This window comes from Jaculus jaculus, chromosome 8, assembly GCF_020740685.1.
Source record: "Jaculus jaculus isolate mJacJac1 chromosome 8, mJacJac1.mat.Y.cur, whole genome shotgun sequence".
In the NCBI taxonomy this organism is placed as follows: Eukaryota; Metazoa; Chordata; class Mammalia; order Rodentia; family Dipodidae; genus Jaculus; species Jaculus jaculus.
In genome coordinates, this window is record NC_059109.1 from 54,935,005 (window position 1) to 54,953,782 (window position 18,778).

Sequence of the window (18,778 nt, forward strand, 5' to 3'; positions counted from 1 at the left end):
ATTAGATCCAGCTATACCACTCTTGGTCATATACCCTAAAAACTCTACTCTTTACTACAGAGGCTCTTGTAGCTGCTCTATTCACCCTAAGTAGGATCTAGAATCAGCCCAGACGCCCATCAAGAGATGATTGGTTAATGAAGATGTGGTAAATATTCACAATGGAATTATACTCAGTGGTAGGGAAAAACGAAATAATGAAATTTGCAGGAAAATGGATGGATGTAGAACAAATCATATGAAGTGAATTCACACAGGCATAGAAAGACAAACACTGCACATCCTCCATCATATGTGCTTCCTAACCTGGAGCAGCTTGTGTTGCATGCATACCTGACAGGCACCTCAAGGGACAGATAATAAGGATGAAAGGGTTTGAGAGGAAGAGAAAGGGAGGGTCTCATATGCACAAACTAAAGTCAACATGAATTAGTACTATAGAAACCTTTCTCCTGGATAGCAAAGTAAAAGATATAACCCCCAAAAGGAGTGTGTGGGGATGATCTGGGACCCCAGAGAGGGTAGGATGAAACCTAATCCCCAAACTACTTGCTTTGACTTGTAATTCCTAATGCCAGAAATGGGTTACACCCCGCAGTGAGCTGTGTTCAGAGAGACTCAAGAACTCCCCATAAGGCAGGCTTCTACCAAAACACTTGATGACTCACCTGTGGTAAAAGGTAAGACTCCGTTGCTGCAGGCACTACTACAGTGGCTGACACAGAACACTGAGAGATCATGCTAGAATCTGGAAGAAAGCTACTTCCCTGATTTCCAGCCTTGATAGTGCTGGAAAGTGCTACATGAGCTAATGTGGGAAACAGACATCAATGACATAAATAAGCAAGGGATCCTGCTATACAAAATCAACCAGAAGACAAAATATATACCCCTGTGCAATAGTGGCACTCAGCCTATGTAGGAAACCAATGGCTCTCTTATTGGCTAAGAGATCTGCTCAATGGGAAGGAACTCATAGCTGGTACTGGAAACCAAGTCGGAATCCTATGGATATGAGGGTCATGGACTTGAGTGAGAAACCCCCAAAAGTCTCTGGCCAAAATAGCGGATATACCTATCAAAATCTCTCCTAATTAACCATGTCTATCTCCTTTAATCCATGCTGCTCTCACTCTCTGTAGAAGAATCTTTTTTCTCTGTTATAGAAGGCAGCAAAAACTAGGAAGAACCAAAAATCCATCAGTGTGACAAGAAAAAGACAGCTCCCTATCATGAAATGAGCTACCTCTTATGCCTCAGCCAAGGTCCAGGTGGCATCATAGAGGAATTGGCAAGGTAAGCAAGAATGCTGCTTTATTTTTTTTTAATTTAATTTATTAGTTTTCTTTTCAGTAAATACAGGCAGTTTGGTACCATTATTTAGGCTCATCTGTGATCTACCCCCTCCCATTATACCCTCCTTGTTAATGAAAATGGGTCATGCATTGTGGAGTTAGCCCCCAGTTATTAGTATGATAAATGTCTTTGCAAATCATGTCCCAACATGTAACTCTGACATTCTTTCCGCCCCCTCTTCCGCAAGATTTCCCTGAGCCATGGGTTCATTTTTGGTCTGCTTCAGTGCTGAGGTGTTGGGGGCCTAAGAATGCTGCTTTAAAAAATTTTTTTTTTTCTTTCTTTCTTTCTTTCTTTCTTTCTTTCTTTCTTTCTTTCTTTCTTTCTTTCTTTCTTTCTTTCTTTCTTTTTCCCTGAGGTAGGGTTTCACTCTAGCCCAGGCTGACCTGGAATTCACTATGTAATCTCAGGGTGGCCTCGAACTCACAGTGATCCTCCAACCTCTGCCTCCTGAGTGCTGGGATTAAAGGTGTGCACCAACACGCCCGGCAAGAATGCCACTTTTATTTCAAAGTCATCATCTTTTCCTCCTATTATGATGGTCTTGTGTAAGTACTGTCAGGCACTGCGAAGTCATGAATATCCAGGCCATTTTGGTATGATGGAGAGTAGATTTTCAAAGGGGAAAGCGGGGGGGAGGGAAGTAATTACCATGGGTTACTGTCTACAACTATAGAAGTTGTCAATTAAAGAAAAAAAGGAGTGCTGCTTTAGCAGAGAGCCTGACAACCTGTGCCAGGGGCAATGGTGATAGACACCGAGGACATTCAAAACATATCAAAGCAGAAATCCAGAAGTTGATGAGAACTTAATACTACAGTAGACTTAAGACACACCGACCAAAACTCAGGGAACATTGTGGAAGGGGGGATGGAAAAGATTGTAAGAGTCACAGGGTAGGAAGGGGTATCCAGAGACATTGTCCGTCCCCCAACCATGATTGACTGCTGCTCTTACAATTTATAACCCATATTCCCAAGGGGAATACCAGGAGGGTCCTCAATGAACTGAGGACAGGGAGGAGGGAAATGATGGTTCCCACACATACAAAGAGTGTCTAAAGGGCCTAGGAAAAACCACAAAGGGGAACAGGAAGGCTGACCAGGCTGCCAAGGCCACTGCTCAAAGTGTCCTTTCCTGAGAGATAAGAAGACACCTCTATTTTTTTTTTCCAGTTTTTTGAGGTAGGGTCTCACGCTGCCCCTGGCTGACCTGGAATTCACTATGTAGTCTCAGGTTGGCCTTGAACTCATGGCAATTCTCCTACCTCTGCCTCCCGAGTACTGGGATTAAAGGCATGTGCCACCACGCCTGGCTCGACACCTCTAATTTTAAAAGGTAGTCTACAGGGAATATATTGCAAATATTCCCAAGAGTAGAAAGAATGAGTCCTTTCATAGGGACATGCCTAATAACCCACAGGGTGATTCCAGACAGAGAAAAGAGAGCTGCACTGCACTTACCTGAGGCTGATCAATGGAAACTATTTTAAAACAGAGATGTCAGGACTTTATTCTGCTTTACTATGTTGGTGTTTGTTTTTTTTTTGTTTGTTTGTTTGTTTTTTTCTCTTTTTTTTCAAGGTAGGGTCTCCCTCTAGCCCAGGTTGACTTGGAATTCACTATGTAGTCTCAGGCTGGCCTCAAACTCACAGTGATCCTCCTACCTCAGCCTCTGAAGTGCTGGGATAAAAGGCGTGTGCCACCACACCTGGTAGAGAGAGGGAGAGAGGGAGGAATAGAAGGAGAGAGGGCGGGAGGAAGAGAGAGAGAGAGACAGAGAGAGAGAGAGAGAAAGAAAGAGAGAGAGATAATGGGCACAATAGGACCTCTAAGAGCTGCAAATGAACTCCAGATGCATGTGCCACCTTGTGCATCTGACTTTACGTGGGTACTAGGGAATCAGACTCGGGTCATTAGGCTTTACAGGCAAGAACCTTAACCACTGAACTATCTTTCCACGCTAAAAGTTTATCTTAAAGAGGCAAAACTGACCTGTTTATATATGTGGTTAAATTTGGCCTACCTACTTGGCTTTAAACATTTAGCAGAAGAGTATAGCCAGAAAGAAAAGTATGGCTTAAAATTTTATGTAACATGGCCCAGGAAATTTCCCTTCTTAAATCCTAAGTTCCGATGATGAAGACATTTGTTGTGTGGCTCTAGATGTGCTCATAGTGATTCAGAGTGACATCTGTGTCTTTATTAAGATTGAAGGCTGTGTATATATTCCTAATAATTTTGCTAATTTCACATCTGCTTTTAAAGATTTGTAAGTACAGATTCAGACCATGTCAGACACTACTGTGTGATTTTATAAACAGCTCTAGAAATAGATTTCTATATCTTCATAGCAAAAGAGAATTGTGTCTATCATTTCTGATTATAGTAATTATGTTACGTTTTAGACCTTGTACACTAAGCTGCTGTTTTAACTTTATTGCCTCTTATTCATAGTCAGTTCACACCAAGATGGTTCTGCCATAATCTAACTCCATCTACCTGGGTCCCCTCAATCATTTTGCAAGGCCTGAAGCTCTAAGAGAATGGGAGCCTGAAAGGCCCCTCTGAGCCCCAATTTTACTCACTGCCCAACTCTCCCTTACTCCTCTTGCTTTCATTTTTTTCTCCCCAACAACTTTATCTAACTTTCTTCCCATACTATACCTGACAGTTAATACCATCAATGCACTTTTGGAGCCTCTTAGGCCCACTGGATGGGTAGCCCAACTGCTATAGCCAATGACCTCACTCAGCTCAAAGAAGCCAGATCAGCCATTGCTCTGATTCCCTAACAACAGGAAGGGTTACCTCTTCTGAGTGGGGAATGATAATAAATAGGAGATAGAGAATTGGCTAGGTACCTGAGGGTAAGATAGCTCCCAAAGTGAACAATTTTTCTTCTTGCCTAGAAGCAAGAAATGTCCTTCAGTCTGTAAGTGGGGGATCTGTTTTTTCCTTATTTCTTTTCCCCTAATAACTGATGGGAGTTAGATTATCAGGTACCTAAACATATGACATGGGATCTGGTTTTTCCTTATCTTGTCTTCCTTAAAGGAGTTTTGCTTCCCTAGAAAGATGTGAATAAGATTACAAAGTGCTTAGACACCTGGCATGGGAATTGGACTGATCAGTTTAGCCCCCACCAGTATATTTCCATAAATGACCCCAGTCAGAGTCACCAGGCATGTTCCCCCCCCCCCTTTTTTTTTCTTTGGTGGAGGGAAGCTCATCCTGTCTCACAGGAGCTCTGCCTTTTCTTTCATTCTCTTAAACACTGTTATAACTTATTTCTAAGCTCAACCCGCTATGGTCTGTGGATTTAATTCATCAAATTCACAAGACAAGAATGTAGAGGCCACTGCCTCAGTAAAAGTTTTGAGTGCTCATGATTGTCCAATACCCTAACTCCTGGATTAATGTTCAACAGAGTCAAGAATGGCTCCATCACTGTCAAAGACACCCCAAATTCCCACATCATCACTGTATTGTCTGCTTCAAAGTTGCCATGGCTACAGGCGATTCCTTACTCCTTGATGTTATCCCAGGAGGAAAAACACAATATAGCAGCAAGGCTCTAGGTTTGATCCACAGAGATGAAAAATCAATCACTTTTTTCCCCTAACCTAATGAAGGCTTTTAATATTACATGTCTTGTGGATGTAATAATACAAATAAAAGTAATAGGAAATTATGCATATTTTGTCAATTCAAATGAGTTATTTATTATATCATTAATATTTTTCCCTGAGTGGTGTGGAATCCACAGTCTTGAGCATACCAGGCAGGGGCTCTACCACTGAGCTACACCTCTATCCCAACATGATTCTTTCTTTGAAACTTATTTGTGGGCTAGAGAGATGGCTTAGTGGTTAAGGCATTTGCTTGTAAAGCCAAAGGACCCAGGTTCGATTCCTCAGGACCCACGTAAGCCAGCTGCACAGGAGGTGCATGCACCTGGAGTTTGTTTGCAGTGGTTAAAGGCCCTGGAGTGCCCATTCTCTCTGTCTGTCTCTCTTTTCTCCTTCTCTCTCTCTCTGCTTGCAAATAAATAAGTAAAGTTAAAAAAATTATTTGCACGTGTGTGGATGTATGTATGTATGTATGAGTATACCAGGGCCTCTTTCCACTGCAAACAAACACAAGACCCTTGGGCCAGGCTTATGTGGGTGGCTTGGGAATTGAATCCAGGTCTACAGATTTGCAAGCAAGTGCCTTGATCCCCTGAGCCATCTCCCATCCTTACGACATCCTTCTTTTATAACATTTCCCTCCAAGGAAATCTTTGAAGGAGAGAGTATGTCTCTTCGTGAAGCTTTGGTAAGAAACTTCAAAGTATGTAGATGTGGGTGTTAGATTCCAAGAAAGGTACCTCTCTGTCCAACCACTCCCAAGTGTGTCCATGACCAGGTAATCTACTGTTAGGGCAATCAGCTAAGCCTTACTGTTTCAGCATTTGATTTGGATTAGGAAAGAAAGCTTCTCCCTGTGGCCCTGGTTGAGGATGTGGCAATCCAACCTTCACTTCCCTGAAGAAGTTTCTGCAGGCACTCCAGAGGACCCTAGAAAGTGGCCATAAAATCTAGACCTAGAAAAGAATCCTCCTCCTCTGTCATGTAGACTTGTGTCACCGGTGTTCAACCCTTTCCCCTTTCTGAAATCCCTTAAAGTCTCCCCTTCTCCTTCCTCAGGGTTCCCAGGCTTTCCCTTCTCTTTTACCTTGGATCTGGCTAGTCTTTCCCGGCTTTCTAAAGCTTCCTCCTCCTTTGGTTCGTATCCCACTAGGCTTTCCTGGCACTAAATAAAACCTTGGGGCCCAAGAAACTGTCTTGATCCTCTGTTGAGAACCCGAACCTGACAGTGGAGGTCACAAAAGAAAGGAGGTGTGTGTGTGTGTGTGTGTGTGTGTGTGTGTGTGTGGTGTATATAGCTTATTTCGTTGTAGAAATCTGAAGATGTAATAATTCTAGTTCTAAAGGCGCAAGGAAACGATTCATCACTTCCTCTTCCTTACCAGCCGAAGGCGCCCACCCTGTCTCCTTTTGTCTTCTGGAAATAAAAGGAAGCAGGCAAAGGGTTAGGGTTTTTAGGGGTTAAACCCAGGTGCTTACGAGCCTCTGCGGTCCGAGCAGCTTAAGTAGTAGCGGTAAAGCAGATGTTCATCACAGTAAGGGGGCGCGGACACAGAGGCCCTGGGAGCTGACTGCACAGGTGGGGCGGCCGCATAGTCTGGGGCGGCGAGTGCTTGTTTTCTGCAGGTGCCACCACTTCACCGTGGCTCCCTATAGGACAGGGACCGCGGCGGTGCTGGATGCGAGCGACTTGGCTTCTGAAACAGACCTCAAATGTCATTCCAGGCAGCAGACATCGCTCTCGCCCCGTGTCCACACACGGCACGGTGGAGGGCAAACACCATCTCTCCGAACCACTGGGAAGAGAGAAGCCAAGGGCTCGGGACGCTAGAGGGCTGGTCCGGCTGGGCTCGATACGACTGGTCTGCTGTGATTGCTTCCTCAGGCTGCTCATCATTCCAGCTTCCTATGCCTATTGGCTTCTTCACCTGCCACTCAGTTCCCCCGTGCTTCTCCTATTGGTCCCCTTCGGCTGGGGCCCCGCCCTACGAGCTGGGCTCGGGCTTTGGGGCGCCGTGGGGGGAGAGAGAATGCCCAGCGCTGGCTCTGGGCTGGGGGGGCGGGAGGCAGTGGCTGCTCGGGAGGAGAAGGAGGAGGAGAAGCGGGGCCGGAGGAGGCAGCGGCGGTGACCCGGCCAGGGTGATGGTGCCGGTGCCCGGGGCCGGCGCGGCGCCGCGGAGCTGAGGGGCGCCGGGTGCAGGGTCCGCAGCGCCGCCGCGTCGCTCCCGGGGACGGGCGAGCCGGCGAGAAGATGCTGAGCAGATTGATGAGCGGCAGCAGCAGGAGCCTGGAGCGCGAGTACAGCTGCACGGTGCGGCTGCTGGACGACAGCGAGTACACCTGCACCATCCAGGTTAGCGTCGCGCCGCCGCCGCCGCCGCGGCTCCTCCCCCCGGAGCCGTCCACTTGGCCCGCTCGCCGGTCGCCCCGGGCTCGGGCGCCGCGCTTTTGTCCTCCCGGGCGCGCGGCGTCGCGGTCCCAGCCCGTGTCGGTCGGGGTGAGGACGGCGGCGTCCCGCGCCCGCCGGGGGCCGAGGCGGCCCGCTCGGTGGGCGTCCGACGTGGGGAGGCGCGGCGGGAAGGTCGTTCCTCGGCCGCGCCGTCGGGCCGGCGAGGCCCCCGCCAAGCCGCTCTTTGGTCTGTGGTCGCGGGATAGCGCTGTGTGCCGTGGTTGCTGCCGGGCTCGTGTGACTCAGAGCTTTCCCCGAGGTAGACGTGGACAGCAGTTGGCCTTGGAGGAGCCAACCCCCCCGCACCTCCACCCTGGCGTTAGAGGGGGTCCCCAGAAACTGCATGTGGCGGGCGGCTCCAGGCGACGTGGGGTGGACGGTTAGCAACAAGTCCCAGAGATCTTGGAGCTGGGGGGTTGGCGGCGGCTTGGGAAGAATCGGTGACACTCGGGGAAACGCCAACAATGCCATCCGTGCCTGCCGCACAGCGTTTGGGTCAGAAGCTGGCGTGGTAGAATTTTTTTTTTTTTTTTTTTGGAAAGGGTTTTGTCCTCCGGGGCGCTCTGGGGCTCCTGCACCGGGCTTGGGTGCACGTCTCCCAGGAACGCGGTCTGTCCTCCTCCGTGAAGTCAGGATGGACAGGGAGAGCGAGAGGAAGAATGAGAGAGAGAGAGGGAGAGGGAAGAAGGGAGAGAGAGAGAGAGGGAGAGAGATCGAGCCAGCATTGACAGGGCGCAGTGCCCCAGCCCAGGATGCTGCGCTCACCGCCGCCGCCGCCACCGCCACGAACTGCTCGCTCTTTGTGGAGAAGCACATTGAGTTGGACCCGAAGGGGTGGGGGGTGGGGAATCTCACCTGATCTTTCCCTTCCCCCTCCCCCCAGGGAACCCACCTTCATTTGTACATTTATTCTGCTGACAGTGCTCACTAGCATAAAATAGGGACGCGTGAGGGAGACCCAGGTCGTGGATGAGGGCAGCTGCTCCCTGATGACTCCTGCTCACTTTGGTCCTCAATTCCCCTCCGCACCCCCTCACCCTCAGCTCGCCTCCTGTGCTGACTGCTGCCAAAGATCAGGAGGGTAGAGAGACCATGGAATGTCTTTTTAAGGCCACTTAAATGAAGATTAAATACTCAAAAGATGCTAGCCATCCTCTCAAGTGAAAGAATTTTTATAGTTGAATATAATAGAAATGGTGTGTATTCTTTCCCAGAATGAGTGGCTTGCTACTTTTTGTTTCTATTGTATCCTGTACAGTTGTGCTTTCTTTCTCTGTTTCTTTCTTTTTTTTTTTTTTTTTTTTTTTTGGAGGAGGAGAAAACATGGAGTTCATATCGATACCATTGGAGTACATTGTCAAAAGCATTTAAACTCTTCATCCGTTTGTTTTAAATTGCAGAACATCTATATATTAGCTTGTCAAGGTCAGTATGGGACTTAGACTTCATAAATCTTAAGAATACTTTTGTGGCGCATGGTAAAATACCATTTCTGAAGCAGATCATGAACTTTTGCCAAGATATAGAGCACAAATGAAACACCACTCCACTAGAAATGATTAATTACCTTGTGGTTTTAAGGTATACAACAAAACAACTACTTATTTTTCTAGTTAATGGACTCTATGGTCGGTATTATAATTGTAGATAGTTTTTATTATCATTAAGATAAAAGAATATTTTTAAGTTAAGCAGGACTTAACTGGACTTACATTTATGAACTATAGAAATGATCCCTGAAAGTAGTCTTTGGACTTACTTTTACTGTATCCTAGTATGCTTGTGTTTATTTTCCTGGTAGTCTTATTTTATGTTGTTACCATTTCATATTATGGGAAATTAACCATGGCCATAGCCACAGTCTAGGTATGTAGATTGTGTTTGTGATTCTTATATAGAATCTAAGAAATACAGGAATTCTAAAGCATATGTAATGTCACTGACACCACTGTTTGCCTCTGTTTTTACCCATATTAGGAAAAGTCTGAAAAAGACAATGTCTTATAAGAAACTAACTTTTCTTTACATGTAGCTTTTTGTGCATTTATTTAGACATTGAGCTTTTCTTAGCAACTTTTCCTCCTGTGTATTTTTATAGTGTGTTTTTGTGTATGTGCATGTGCTTATTTGTCAAGCACTGGACACAGTCTTTTAAAATTAATCTGGAAAGAATGGTGAGCTCCTTAAGCAATACTCAGTTAAGCAATAGTTCCAGTACTTTTAGAATTTCATGCAATCCTGTCTTAGGTGATAATTTGAACTCCTTTTTCTTGCAGTGCTGTATGTCCTACTTTTGCTTAAATAAGTTGTCTGTTTTAGAAAGAAAGATTTTTATGACTTTTGAGATAGTCAGAGACCACTTAGGGTGTTGCAGGAGTAGAAATGTATCTGTGGGTAGAAGTCATGCAAGCAAAGCAAACACTTGGTAAAATTTAACTGTAGGAAGTTCTGTCAAGGTATTGGTCTAGCATTTCGTAATGCAGTAGTTATACTGATCTGGCCTTTAGGATGTGATTATTAAGATAGTCAAGATGCCTTATTTATTCTCAAAGAAGGTTCTCACAGTTACCAGACTATTCTTTAAATCTTTCTGATATGTAAATGTATTTGCTGACCAGGAAGAAATAAGTATGTGTCTAGGAGAGTTGTAGTGTAATTGCTCCCCTGTGAAGAACACTGCTAATAGCCTCCTGCCAGTTTTGAAGGTCATTGCCTCATAAATGCATATCTGGTCCGTATTTTTCACTCATCTATTTTATCTGTGTACTTCTGTATTTATTTACCATATTTACTACATGTCTTTTTATTTGTGAGAAAATAGAAATAGTCTCTTTGAAGTCAACCTGAATGGAACAATTAACTTATCCATTGTCCCAAGGAATGAATATACACACACACACACACACACATATATATATATATATATGTATGTATGTGTATATATATATATTTTTAATGATTAATTTTAATTTTATTTATTTGCAAGCAGAGAGAGAGATAGAAGAGAGACAGACAGGGAGAATGGGCTGCCAGGGCTTCTAGCCACTGCAAATGAACTCTAGACGCATGTGCCCTTTGTGCATCTGGCTTACTTGGGTCCTGGGGAATCAAACCTGGATCCTTTGGCTTTGCAGGCACATGCCTTAACTGCTAAGCCATCCCTCCAACCCCCAAGGAACACATTTTTAATGATCTTTCAGGGTATAATAGTTTATATGTTATTAAGGATACCTATTTCATAAATTTTCATAGAAATATGTATTGAAATGAATACGTATTTTCAAATGAAAGATAGTAATAACTTTTTAGTGATAAGTGAAATGTAGAATTACCCTTGAAATGAATTTGATTTTACTTGGGACACATTAAAATAACTGATTAAGCAGCTAGGTTAAGCAAATTATTAAGTTAGTGCCATAAATGTATGTACAGAAGCAGTTCTGTAATGGAACCAGTGTTTGAGTTTCACTGTGGCTCAACCACTTGGTCGTTTTGAGACCTAGGATGAGGGAGGGGGAGAACAAATGGATTACTATCTCGCTTCCCTCATAATAGAATTATGGCTTTATTGTGCTTTGTACCAAGTCAAGAAAATGGGATTGTGAATTGGTGGAAGAGTCCTTTGTCGAACTAAGCATTCTGTTGAGTGCTTTACGTATATTTTACATGAACCATATGAGAGGTGGGTAGTTGTTTTTCTATTTTATAGATTAAAAGACTGGTGTAGGAGGTCAAAGAAGTTTACCTAATGTTCTCAGGTATTTAAACCAAAGTTGTTCTGACTCTTACTCTTGTTTTTGTTTCCTCTGTCTAGTCTGATGCCCCAAGTTGCTTCATATCTTTTTATCTTAATTTACTCATCTATAAAATGAAAATATTAGTACTTATTTTATAGTTAGAAGGAAAGTTACTTGAAAAGATTACAAATGATAAGGAACATTTAAATACACATTTAAACTATGCATTGTGGGTTTTTCTATTCAACTTAAAAATAGAATTGGGAAATTTTTAAAATCATTTTTATTTATTTATTTGAGAGCAACAGACAGAGAAAGAGGCAGATAGACAGAGAATGGGCGTGCTAGGGCCTCCAGCTGCTGCAAATCAACTCCAGACATATGTGCCCCCTTGTGCATCTGGCTAACGTGGGTCTTGGGGAATGGATCCTTGAACTGGGGTCCTTAGGCTTCACAGGCAAGCACTTAACCACTAAGCCATCTCTCCAGCCCAGATTTGGGAAAATTTTTACTCTTCTTTTTGGAAAATCAGTAAGTTTAAGCCATAAGTTACCTTAAAATGATTTTGAATTAGTCTGTATGAGATTTTTAAATCCCAGGCTGGAATCATGTGCTTCCTTATCACCCTTTCTAAGTCTTTGGATGTTGAGGGGCAGTTATTCCTGGGCTGGGATCCTTTTCTAAGAATTTCTGCTCCTTAAAAAAAATATATCCTCATTTATTTATTTATTTGTGTGTGTGTGCGTGTGTGTGTGTGTGTGTGCTTGTGCACACACATATGCATACACCAGGGCCCCTCTTGCTGCTGTAAACATGCTAGATGCATGTGCCACTTTTGGCATTTGTTTTTATGTGGATACTGGGGAATTGAACCTAAGATAGCAGGCTTTGCAAGCCTGTGCCTTTAACCACTGATCCACTTCTCCAGTTGGAATTTCTGCTTCTTATTTGATAAGTGGAGCACTTGGTTTCATTAATGCAAAAGGCATGTTAGAAAATTAGGATAATTTTATTCATAGAGAAAAATACAAAGCTCTTCATTTTCATGAATATTGATTTTTTTAAAAAGAAAATTTATTTTGACAGGTAATTATGCTGTCTTAGAATCTCTGTTACAATAGCAAATCAGTTAGTCTTTAACTCTAAAGTAACTACAAAATTAGTCTTCTAGAATCCTAAAAGCATTTGCACTGTTTCTTCTCTTTAAACAAAATATATTTATTTGTTTATTTATTTATGGCTGTGTGAATACATCAGGGTTTCTTGCTGTTACAAAGAATGTTGTGTCAGCTTTAGGTGGGCAATAGGGGAATTGAACCAGGCTGACAGCCTCTGCCGTTAAACACTGAGCTATCTTGCTAGCCCCTGCTTCTTAACTTCTGTATTAAGTATTTTTTGTATAAAACTAATACAAATCTGTCTTTTTAGCACAGAATGTAAATTCTGAATACCCATCTCTCTCTCATATATATGTATGCATATATGTATGTATGTATGTATGTATGCGTGCATGCATGCATGCATGTATGTATATGTTTTACTGTTTAAGCATCTAAGGGATCCAGAAACATTCACCACAACAGATTTTTTTCTTAAGGGCATTTGTATGAATTTGCATTCTATAAAAGCTTGAGATGAATGTGTTAGCTGAGGCTGTTCAACACACTATATAAAAAAGATGAAGTACAGGCTTATTTATTTATTTATTTATTTTGTGGGGTTATGGTATTCACTGTGGGGTCATGAAGGCCTCAGTCAGTCCCTGTGGGATGGAGGAAAGGGACCATACCTCAGGATATTCCTACCCACTCTGTGGCTCTTAAGATCTTTCCACCCCCTCTCTTCTGCATTGTTCCCTGAGCCATGGCAGTCCTGTTGGCACTCTGATTTAGTGGTGAGCTTCTTTAACTCCTGGATTTCTGCTTTTATAGGTTTTGATTGATCATTGTGTCTGTCACCATCACCTTGGAGGTGGTTGTCAGGCTACCAGTAAGAGTAATATTCATTTTTCACTTCCTCTGTAATTTCTCCTGGGCTCTGGCAGATGTGGTATAGGTGGCTGTCTTGTGGTAGACAGTCTGCTGTCTTCTTGTCTTATTGAAGGATGCTGGATCTCCTCTGCTTTCTCTACCATCTTTACCTGTTTGGTCCCTGCAAGGCAGCTGCCATTGAATGGTGTCTAGTCCTGGCACTCAACCCCAGCACTCAGGTTTTTTTGTTTGTTTGTTTTTTGAGGTAGGGTCTCACTGTAGCCCACGCTGACCTGGAATTTACTATGTAGTTCCAGGGTGGCCTTGAACGCATGGCGATTCTCCTACCTCTGCATCCCAAGGCTTTGTTTTTTTTTGAGGTTCTAGCCCAGGCTGACCTGCATGGAATTCACTATGAAGTCTCAAGGTGGTCTCAAACTCATAGTGATCCTCCAACTTCTGCCTCCAGAATGCTGGATTAAAGGTGTGTACCACCATGCCTAGCTCTTTTTTTTTTTTTTTTTTGAGTCCTCTTTATTGATAACATTGCCCAGAGACTCATTTATCATAGTTGGGTTATCATTAATAACAAACTTTAAAAATTATTTTAGTGTGCATTTGTGGTGGCTTATGTGTAATGAAAATCAGCAGCAAGGCATTACTTTTTTTTTTTGAGGCAAGCCCAAAAGACTGACTTTTTTTTATGCAAGAAAATGAGAGTGGGAGCAAGAGAGAGAGAGAGAGTGTGTGTGTGTGTATGAATGAGAGAGAATTGGTGTGACGGGCCTCCAGCTGCTGTAATTGAACTTCAGACACATGTGCCACCTAGTATACATGTGCGACCTTGTGCTCTTGCATCACCTTGTGTCTGGCTTATGTAGGATATGGGGAGTTGAACATGGGTCCTTAGGCTTTGCAGGCAAGTGCCTTAACTGCTAAGCTCTCTCTCCAGCCCAAGGCATTACTTAAAAAAAAAAGCTATTTATGGGCTGGAGAGATGGCTCAGCGGTTAAGGCACTTGCCCACAAAGCCTACCCTACCCACGTAAAGCCAGATGCACAAGGTGGTGCATGCATCTAGAGTTCATTTGCAGTGGCTTGAGACCCTGGTGTACCTACTATTTCTCTCTTTCTGTCCTTGCAAATAAATAAATAAAAATACTTAAAAATTATTTTCAAAAAGATTTACCAATAATGTAATAATTACTAAAATTCTTAAAGTGATCAAAACATTTTATGATGGATTATACTGTAGAATATTAGAGCCCCCAAAATCACACCATCCAACTCCAGGCCCTACACAGCTCTCCTCAGTAATGGTTTGTTTTCACTCATTTGTGTTTCATGACTGCTATGGCAACACCTTAAAACAATGAACCCTTTCTAACTGTATAACTCTTTTTATCGTTTGAACCCAACCCATCACAAATCACATTCCTCTGCAACCATTCTTCCTAGTGAGAAGTACAAGTAAATACCATGTAAATGTGGTATTTGTGGCATCTTTGAGATCTCTGGTAATTTTCTGCAATTATCCTTTGTTGAATTTATGGAGCCCTCATCTGTAAGCGCCCATGACTTTTGGTTTTTCTCTTGGAATTTTAAGCCTTTCATCTTTGTAGGTTTAGAGAGCTTAGATCAAGTGAATACTGTATAGAGAAGTGCTGTCAAAATTGAATGAATCACCAAACCTACAGAGACCTCCTTCACCTCGTCCCCTTAAGTTGGTACTACATAAAACAGGACACAGACCTTCTGCAAACTCCATTTTTCTCACCTATTGCCCCCAAAGAAAGTGAACCATGCTGCCCAACCTGTGTCTAGTTATATTTGCTATAAGATAGAGCCATCTTTTTTTCTTTTTAATTTTAGAGAAAGTCAGAGAGCGAGGGAGAGTTGGTGCAGCAGGGCCTCAGCCACTGAAATCGAACTCCAGATGCTTCCACCACCTAGTGGGCATGTACAGCCTTGCACTTGCCTCTCTTGTGGCTTACATGGGATCTGGTGAGTGGAACATGGGTCCCTAGGCTTCACAGACAGGCACCTTAACTGCTAAGCCATGTCTCCAGCCCAAGGTAGATCTGTCTTTGGCAGCCTCATCTACAGCATGCACTCTCACTGAGTGTCTCACTAAGGCTCATGCAACAAAGGTGTGTATGATGGAGGGTTGGTGGCACCTTCCAGCTTCTTTTCTTAACTTGTGTGATTCTTCAGCTAGTTTCATATGCAGTTGAGAAATTTGCAGGGTACTAAGCAGTCTTCATTCCCATATTACAGGGTGAATGTTCCTGTTAAGGGAACAAAATAGCTAGTCATATATCCATTTAGGGTTGAAGAAGGACTTCTGTTCCATTAAGATGCTAGACTCTGGTGACCAATGCAACTCTTTGAACCTTTACAAACATTTGAAATTTAGGGTACATCAAAGATGGACTGCGGAAGGCTGAGAGTCTTAAGTGTTCCTGGTGCCCTCTATCTAGGTGTTTCCAGGTTCTTGCCATCTTACTCAAAGAACTGGAGAAGGGATCACACAATTATTGAAGAAACAAGAACCTTTATTAAAAGCAAAGTGATACATTACTGCCAAAAGGGGCAGCAGGCCTCTTGAATTGGAAATAAATCAAGGGTCCCAGTTATTGCCAGGAGTCCACAAGAAGGAGGATCAGTTGCTAGGGGCACAGTTTGGATGGTTTTCTATTTAATTGACAGAACTGAGTTATATAGCCTTTTCTTTACTGCACTTGCCCCTTCCCATGATGCATCTGATTTTAATCATTATGCATAGGCATGAGATGGCAAATAGAGGTTTTTCCCTAAAAGTTCACTTAGAGGACACAATTTGCCTTACTGAGCATGCAACTAAAGCCAGTCCAGACTGGATGGCCCCCTGCTGTTCCAATCCCAGCTATGTATAAGAATATATTTGACTGGAAACTCATCACAAATAATGGTTGCTAGGGGGAAAAAATCCTATTTCATTGTTTAGAGGGTTGTGCACATGCAACTTGGTGCAGGTGGGTGTCCCTGGCTGCCAAAAGTTGCTCCACGTACATTGTGAAGAAAGAGTGTGCTTACTACCCAAGCAGTACCCCAAGTTGCCAAGCTATTCCTCATGTGTGCCTGCCTCAAACATGTACATACTCCTGAGCTGTGGTTTTTCTGAGTCTAAGACCTTGCCTTAAATCATGGACTTCTTGCCTCTCAAGACCACCGTGTGAACCTCATTTTGCTGTCAAAATTCTGACCCAGATATTGGTCTTTCACCAGCTGCATTGCTTATTATTTCTACGAGTGGTGTTTTATGATCTGTCCAACTTCCTTATATCATAGTCTCAAGTTGGAAGACTGGAACTTATCGAGACTCTTATTCTTGAAAATCTCTAGGCTTTTGCCTTTTACCATCAGACCAAACACAAACTTGTATGAATCAAGTTCTCTAAAGAGATCCTTCCGTGCCATGCACATACAGGAATAATTGGGCCATAAACTTGGCCTCCACTGAGTTTGTGTACAATAGTTCTATTCACTTGTCTATAGAAAACACCCCATTTGGCAGTAATTGCAGCTTTCATCCCCCTCCTCTGTTCTGACTACTTGTATGACCATGACTTCATCTGCTGGTTTGCATTTTCTGGTGCTCTGGACTACTCTAGAAATGCTTGAAGATTCATTCCTGGGTGTTAATTATCATTTAAAAACCTCAGTAAACTGCACACTCAGGAAAACCATTGAAGATCAGGAATGAATGTAGCTTTCTCATGCATCATTCAAGTCATTCCCTGTGTCACATCTATGGTGGTTCACTTATGTTGCCAACTTGATCAGATCAGGAATCAAGTAAGAGACACATCTTTGGGCATGTTTATGAGGAGCTACTCACTTAATTCAGGAAGGATTAAATGAGGAAGATCTTCCCCCAGGGTGGACAGCCTTTCACTGTGCTAATTTATATATAAAAAGGTCCCAGGGGCATGCCTTTAATCCCAGCACTAATGAGGCAGATGTAGGAGGATCGCTGTGAGTTCGAGGCCACCCTGAGACTACATAGTTAATTCCAGGTCAGCCTGGACCAGAGTGAGACCCTACCTCGAACCTCCCCACCCCCCAAAAAGGTCCCAGGGGCTGGAGAGATGGCTTAGTGGTTAAGGCACTTGCTTGCAAAACCCAAGGACCCGGTCCCCACTCCCCAGAACCCACATAAGTCAGATGAACAAAGTGACGCATGTGCACAGCTTATGCATGCACATAAGGTGGCACGTGCACCTGGAGTTCATTTGCTTTGGCTAAGGCCCTCCTATGCCAATTCTCTCTCCTCTCTTTCTCTCTGGCTCTCTCACTTTCCTCTCTCATAAAAAGATAAATAAGGACCCAGGAAAAGGTAGGGCCTTTTTGCCTGGCTGCCCTTGCTCCTTGCCGGTGAGTACATCTACCCTGTTGCTGCTGTCTTTCATGGATGTCAGAACTCAGCTGCTTCAGTCTTCCAATGTGGACTAAAGACCAGGAATCCTCCAGGCCTTCAGTGCCAGATTGGGACAACTGATGCACAAGCCTCAGGGACTGAGCAACTGCCAGGTTCTCAGATTTTCCAGCCTGAAGACAGACAGCCATTGTTAGAATGCCTGGCCTATATTGTGTAAGCCAACCTAATAAATTTCATTTATAATATATACGTTCATTCTATCAGTTCTGTTTCTCTCAAGAATTCTTATTAACACGGATTGTGGTACCAGGAGTGATTCTAGAGAAAGAGAATTATAAAGATCCATTTTTCTAGTGGGCCTGTTAGAACAGATGGGTCATTTTAACAGGCCCCAGATGCTTGGGATCCAAGGCTAGGCAGGCAAGACCAACCCTTCTTGCTGCCTAGGAAAGCAAGAACAGCCCTCTGTTGCCAGGGAAACCTGATTACACCTGGATAATGGCCTCAGTTCTTATCTGGTGCCTCCATGGCTCTTAGAACATAGGCTGAGTCACAGGAACAACTGTCCTCTTTCCCCAGAAACTCATGAATGAGACTACGTTGCTTTGTTTTGGGGATTTCCAGAGCCTCTCCCCTTTGGCCTTGCACCCCACCTTGCCACCTTGGTGTAGTGCTTCCATCTGTCCTAATAAAAATTTTAATTCTAAAAAGGTTATTTCTCAGCTCCTCTCTCTTGGACTAGGCAGCTTTTGCCTCAGCCCTGCTTTTTATCACTCCAACTCAGCTAAGCCCATAGCTACTAAAGACTCTCCTGGTAGCAAGGAGAGCCCTGATAATCCATGGTGTGAGCTATTTAAAGAATTATGCTAGATAGGTGTATTTGATGATTCTGATTCATCTCTTTGAGAAACAAGGAATTTAGTGACTCTCCATATAAAACTAGTTTTTGAGGCAAGCCCAACAGACTGCCCCCCCTTTTTTTAATGAGAGGGAGTGAGAGTGAGCGTGCAAGAGAGAAAGAGACAGAGAGAAGGAGAGAATTGGTGTGCTAGGGCCTCCAGTCACTGTAATCAATGTTCAGACATGTGCGCCCATTTGCATCACTGTGTGTGTATGGCTTATGTGGGATCTACAGAGTCAAACATGGGTCCCTAGGTTTTGCAGGCAAGCACCTTAACCACTAAACCATCTCTCTAGCCCTTTATAAAACTTTTGA

At 43.6% G+C, this 18,778-nt stretch overlaps 1 protein-coding gene across 8 annotated transcripts in view; it reads left to right on the forward strand.

Moving 5' to 3' along the window:
• Positions 1–7,193: 7,193 nt before the first annotated feature.
• Positions 7,194–18,778, forward strand: part of Frmd5 (FERM domain containing 5) — a 382,500-nt gene continuing 370,915 nt past the window's right edge. For all 8 annotated transcript variants that reach the window (XM_045157691.1, XM_045157686.1, XM_045157690.1 and 5 more), the window contains exon 1: positions 7,194–7,340. In XM_045157691.1, coding sequence (XP_045013626.1) covers positions 7,239–7,340 — 102 coding nt within the window. In that variant the 5' untranslated portion in view covers positions 7,194–7,238. The remainder of the gene's footprint in view (positions 7,341–18,778) is intronic.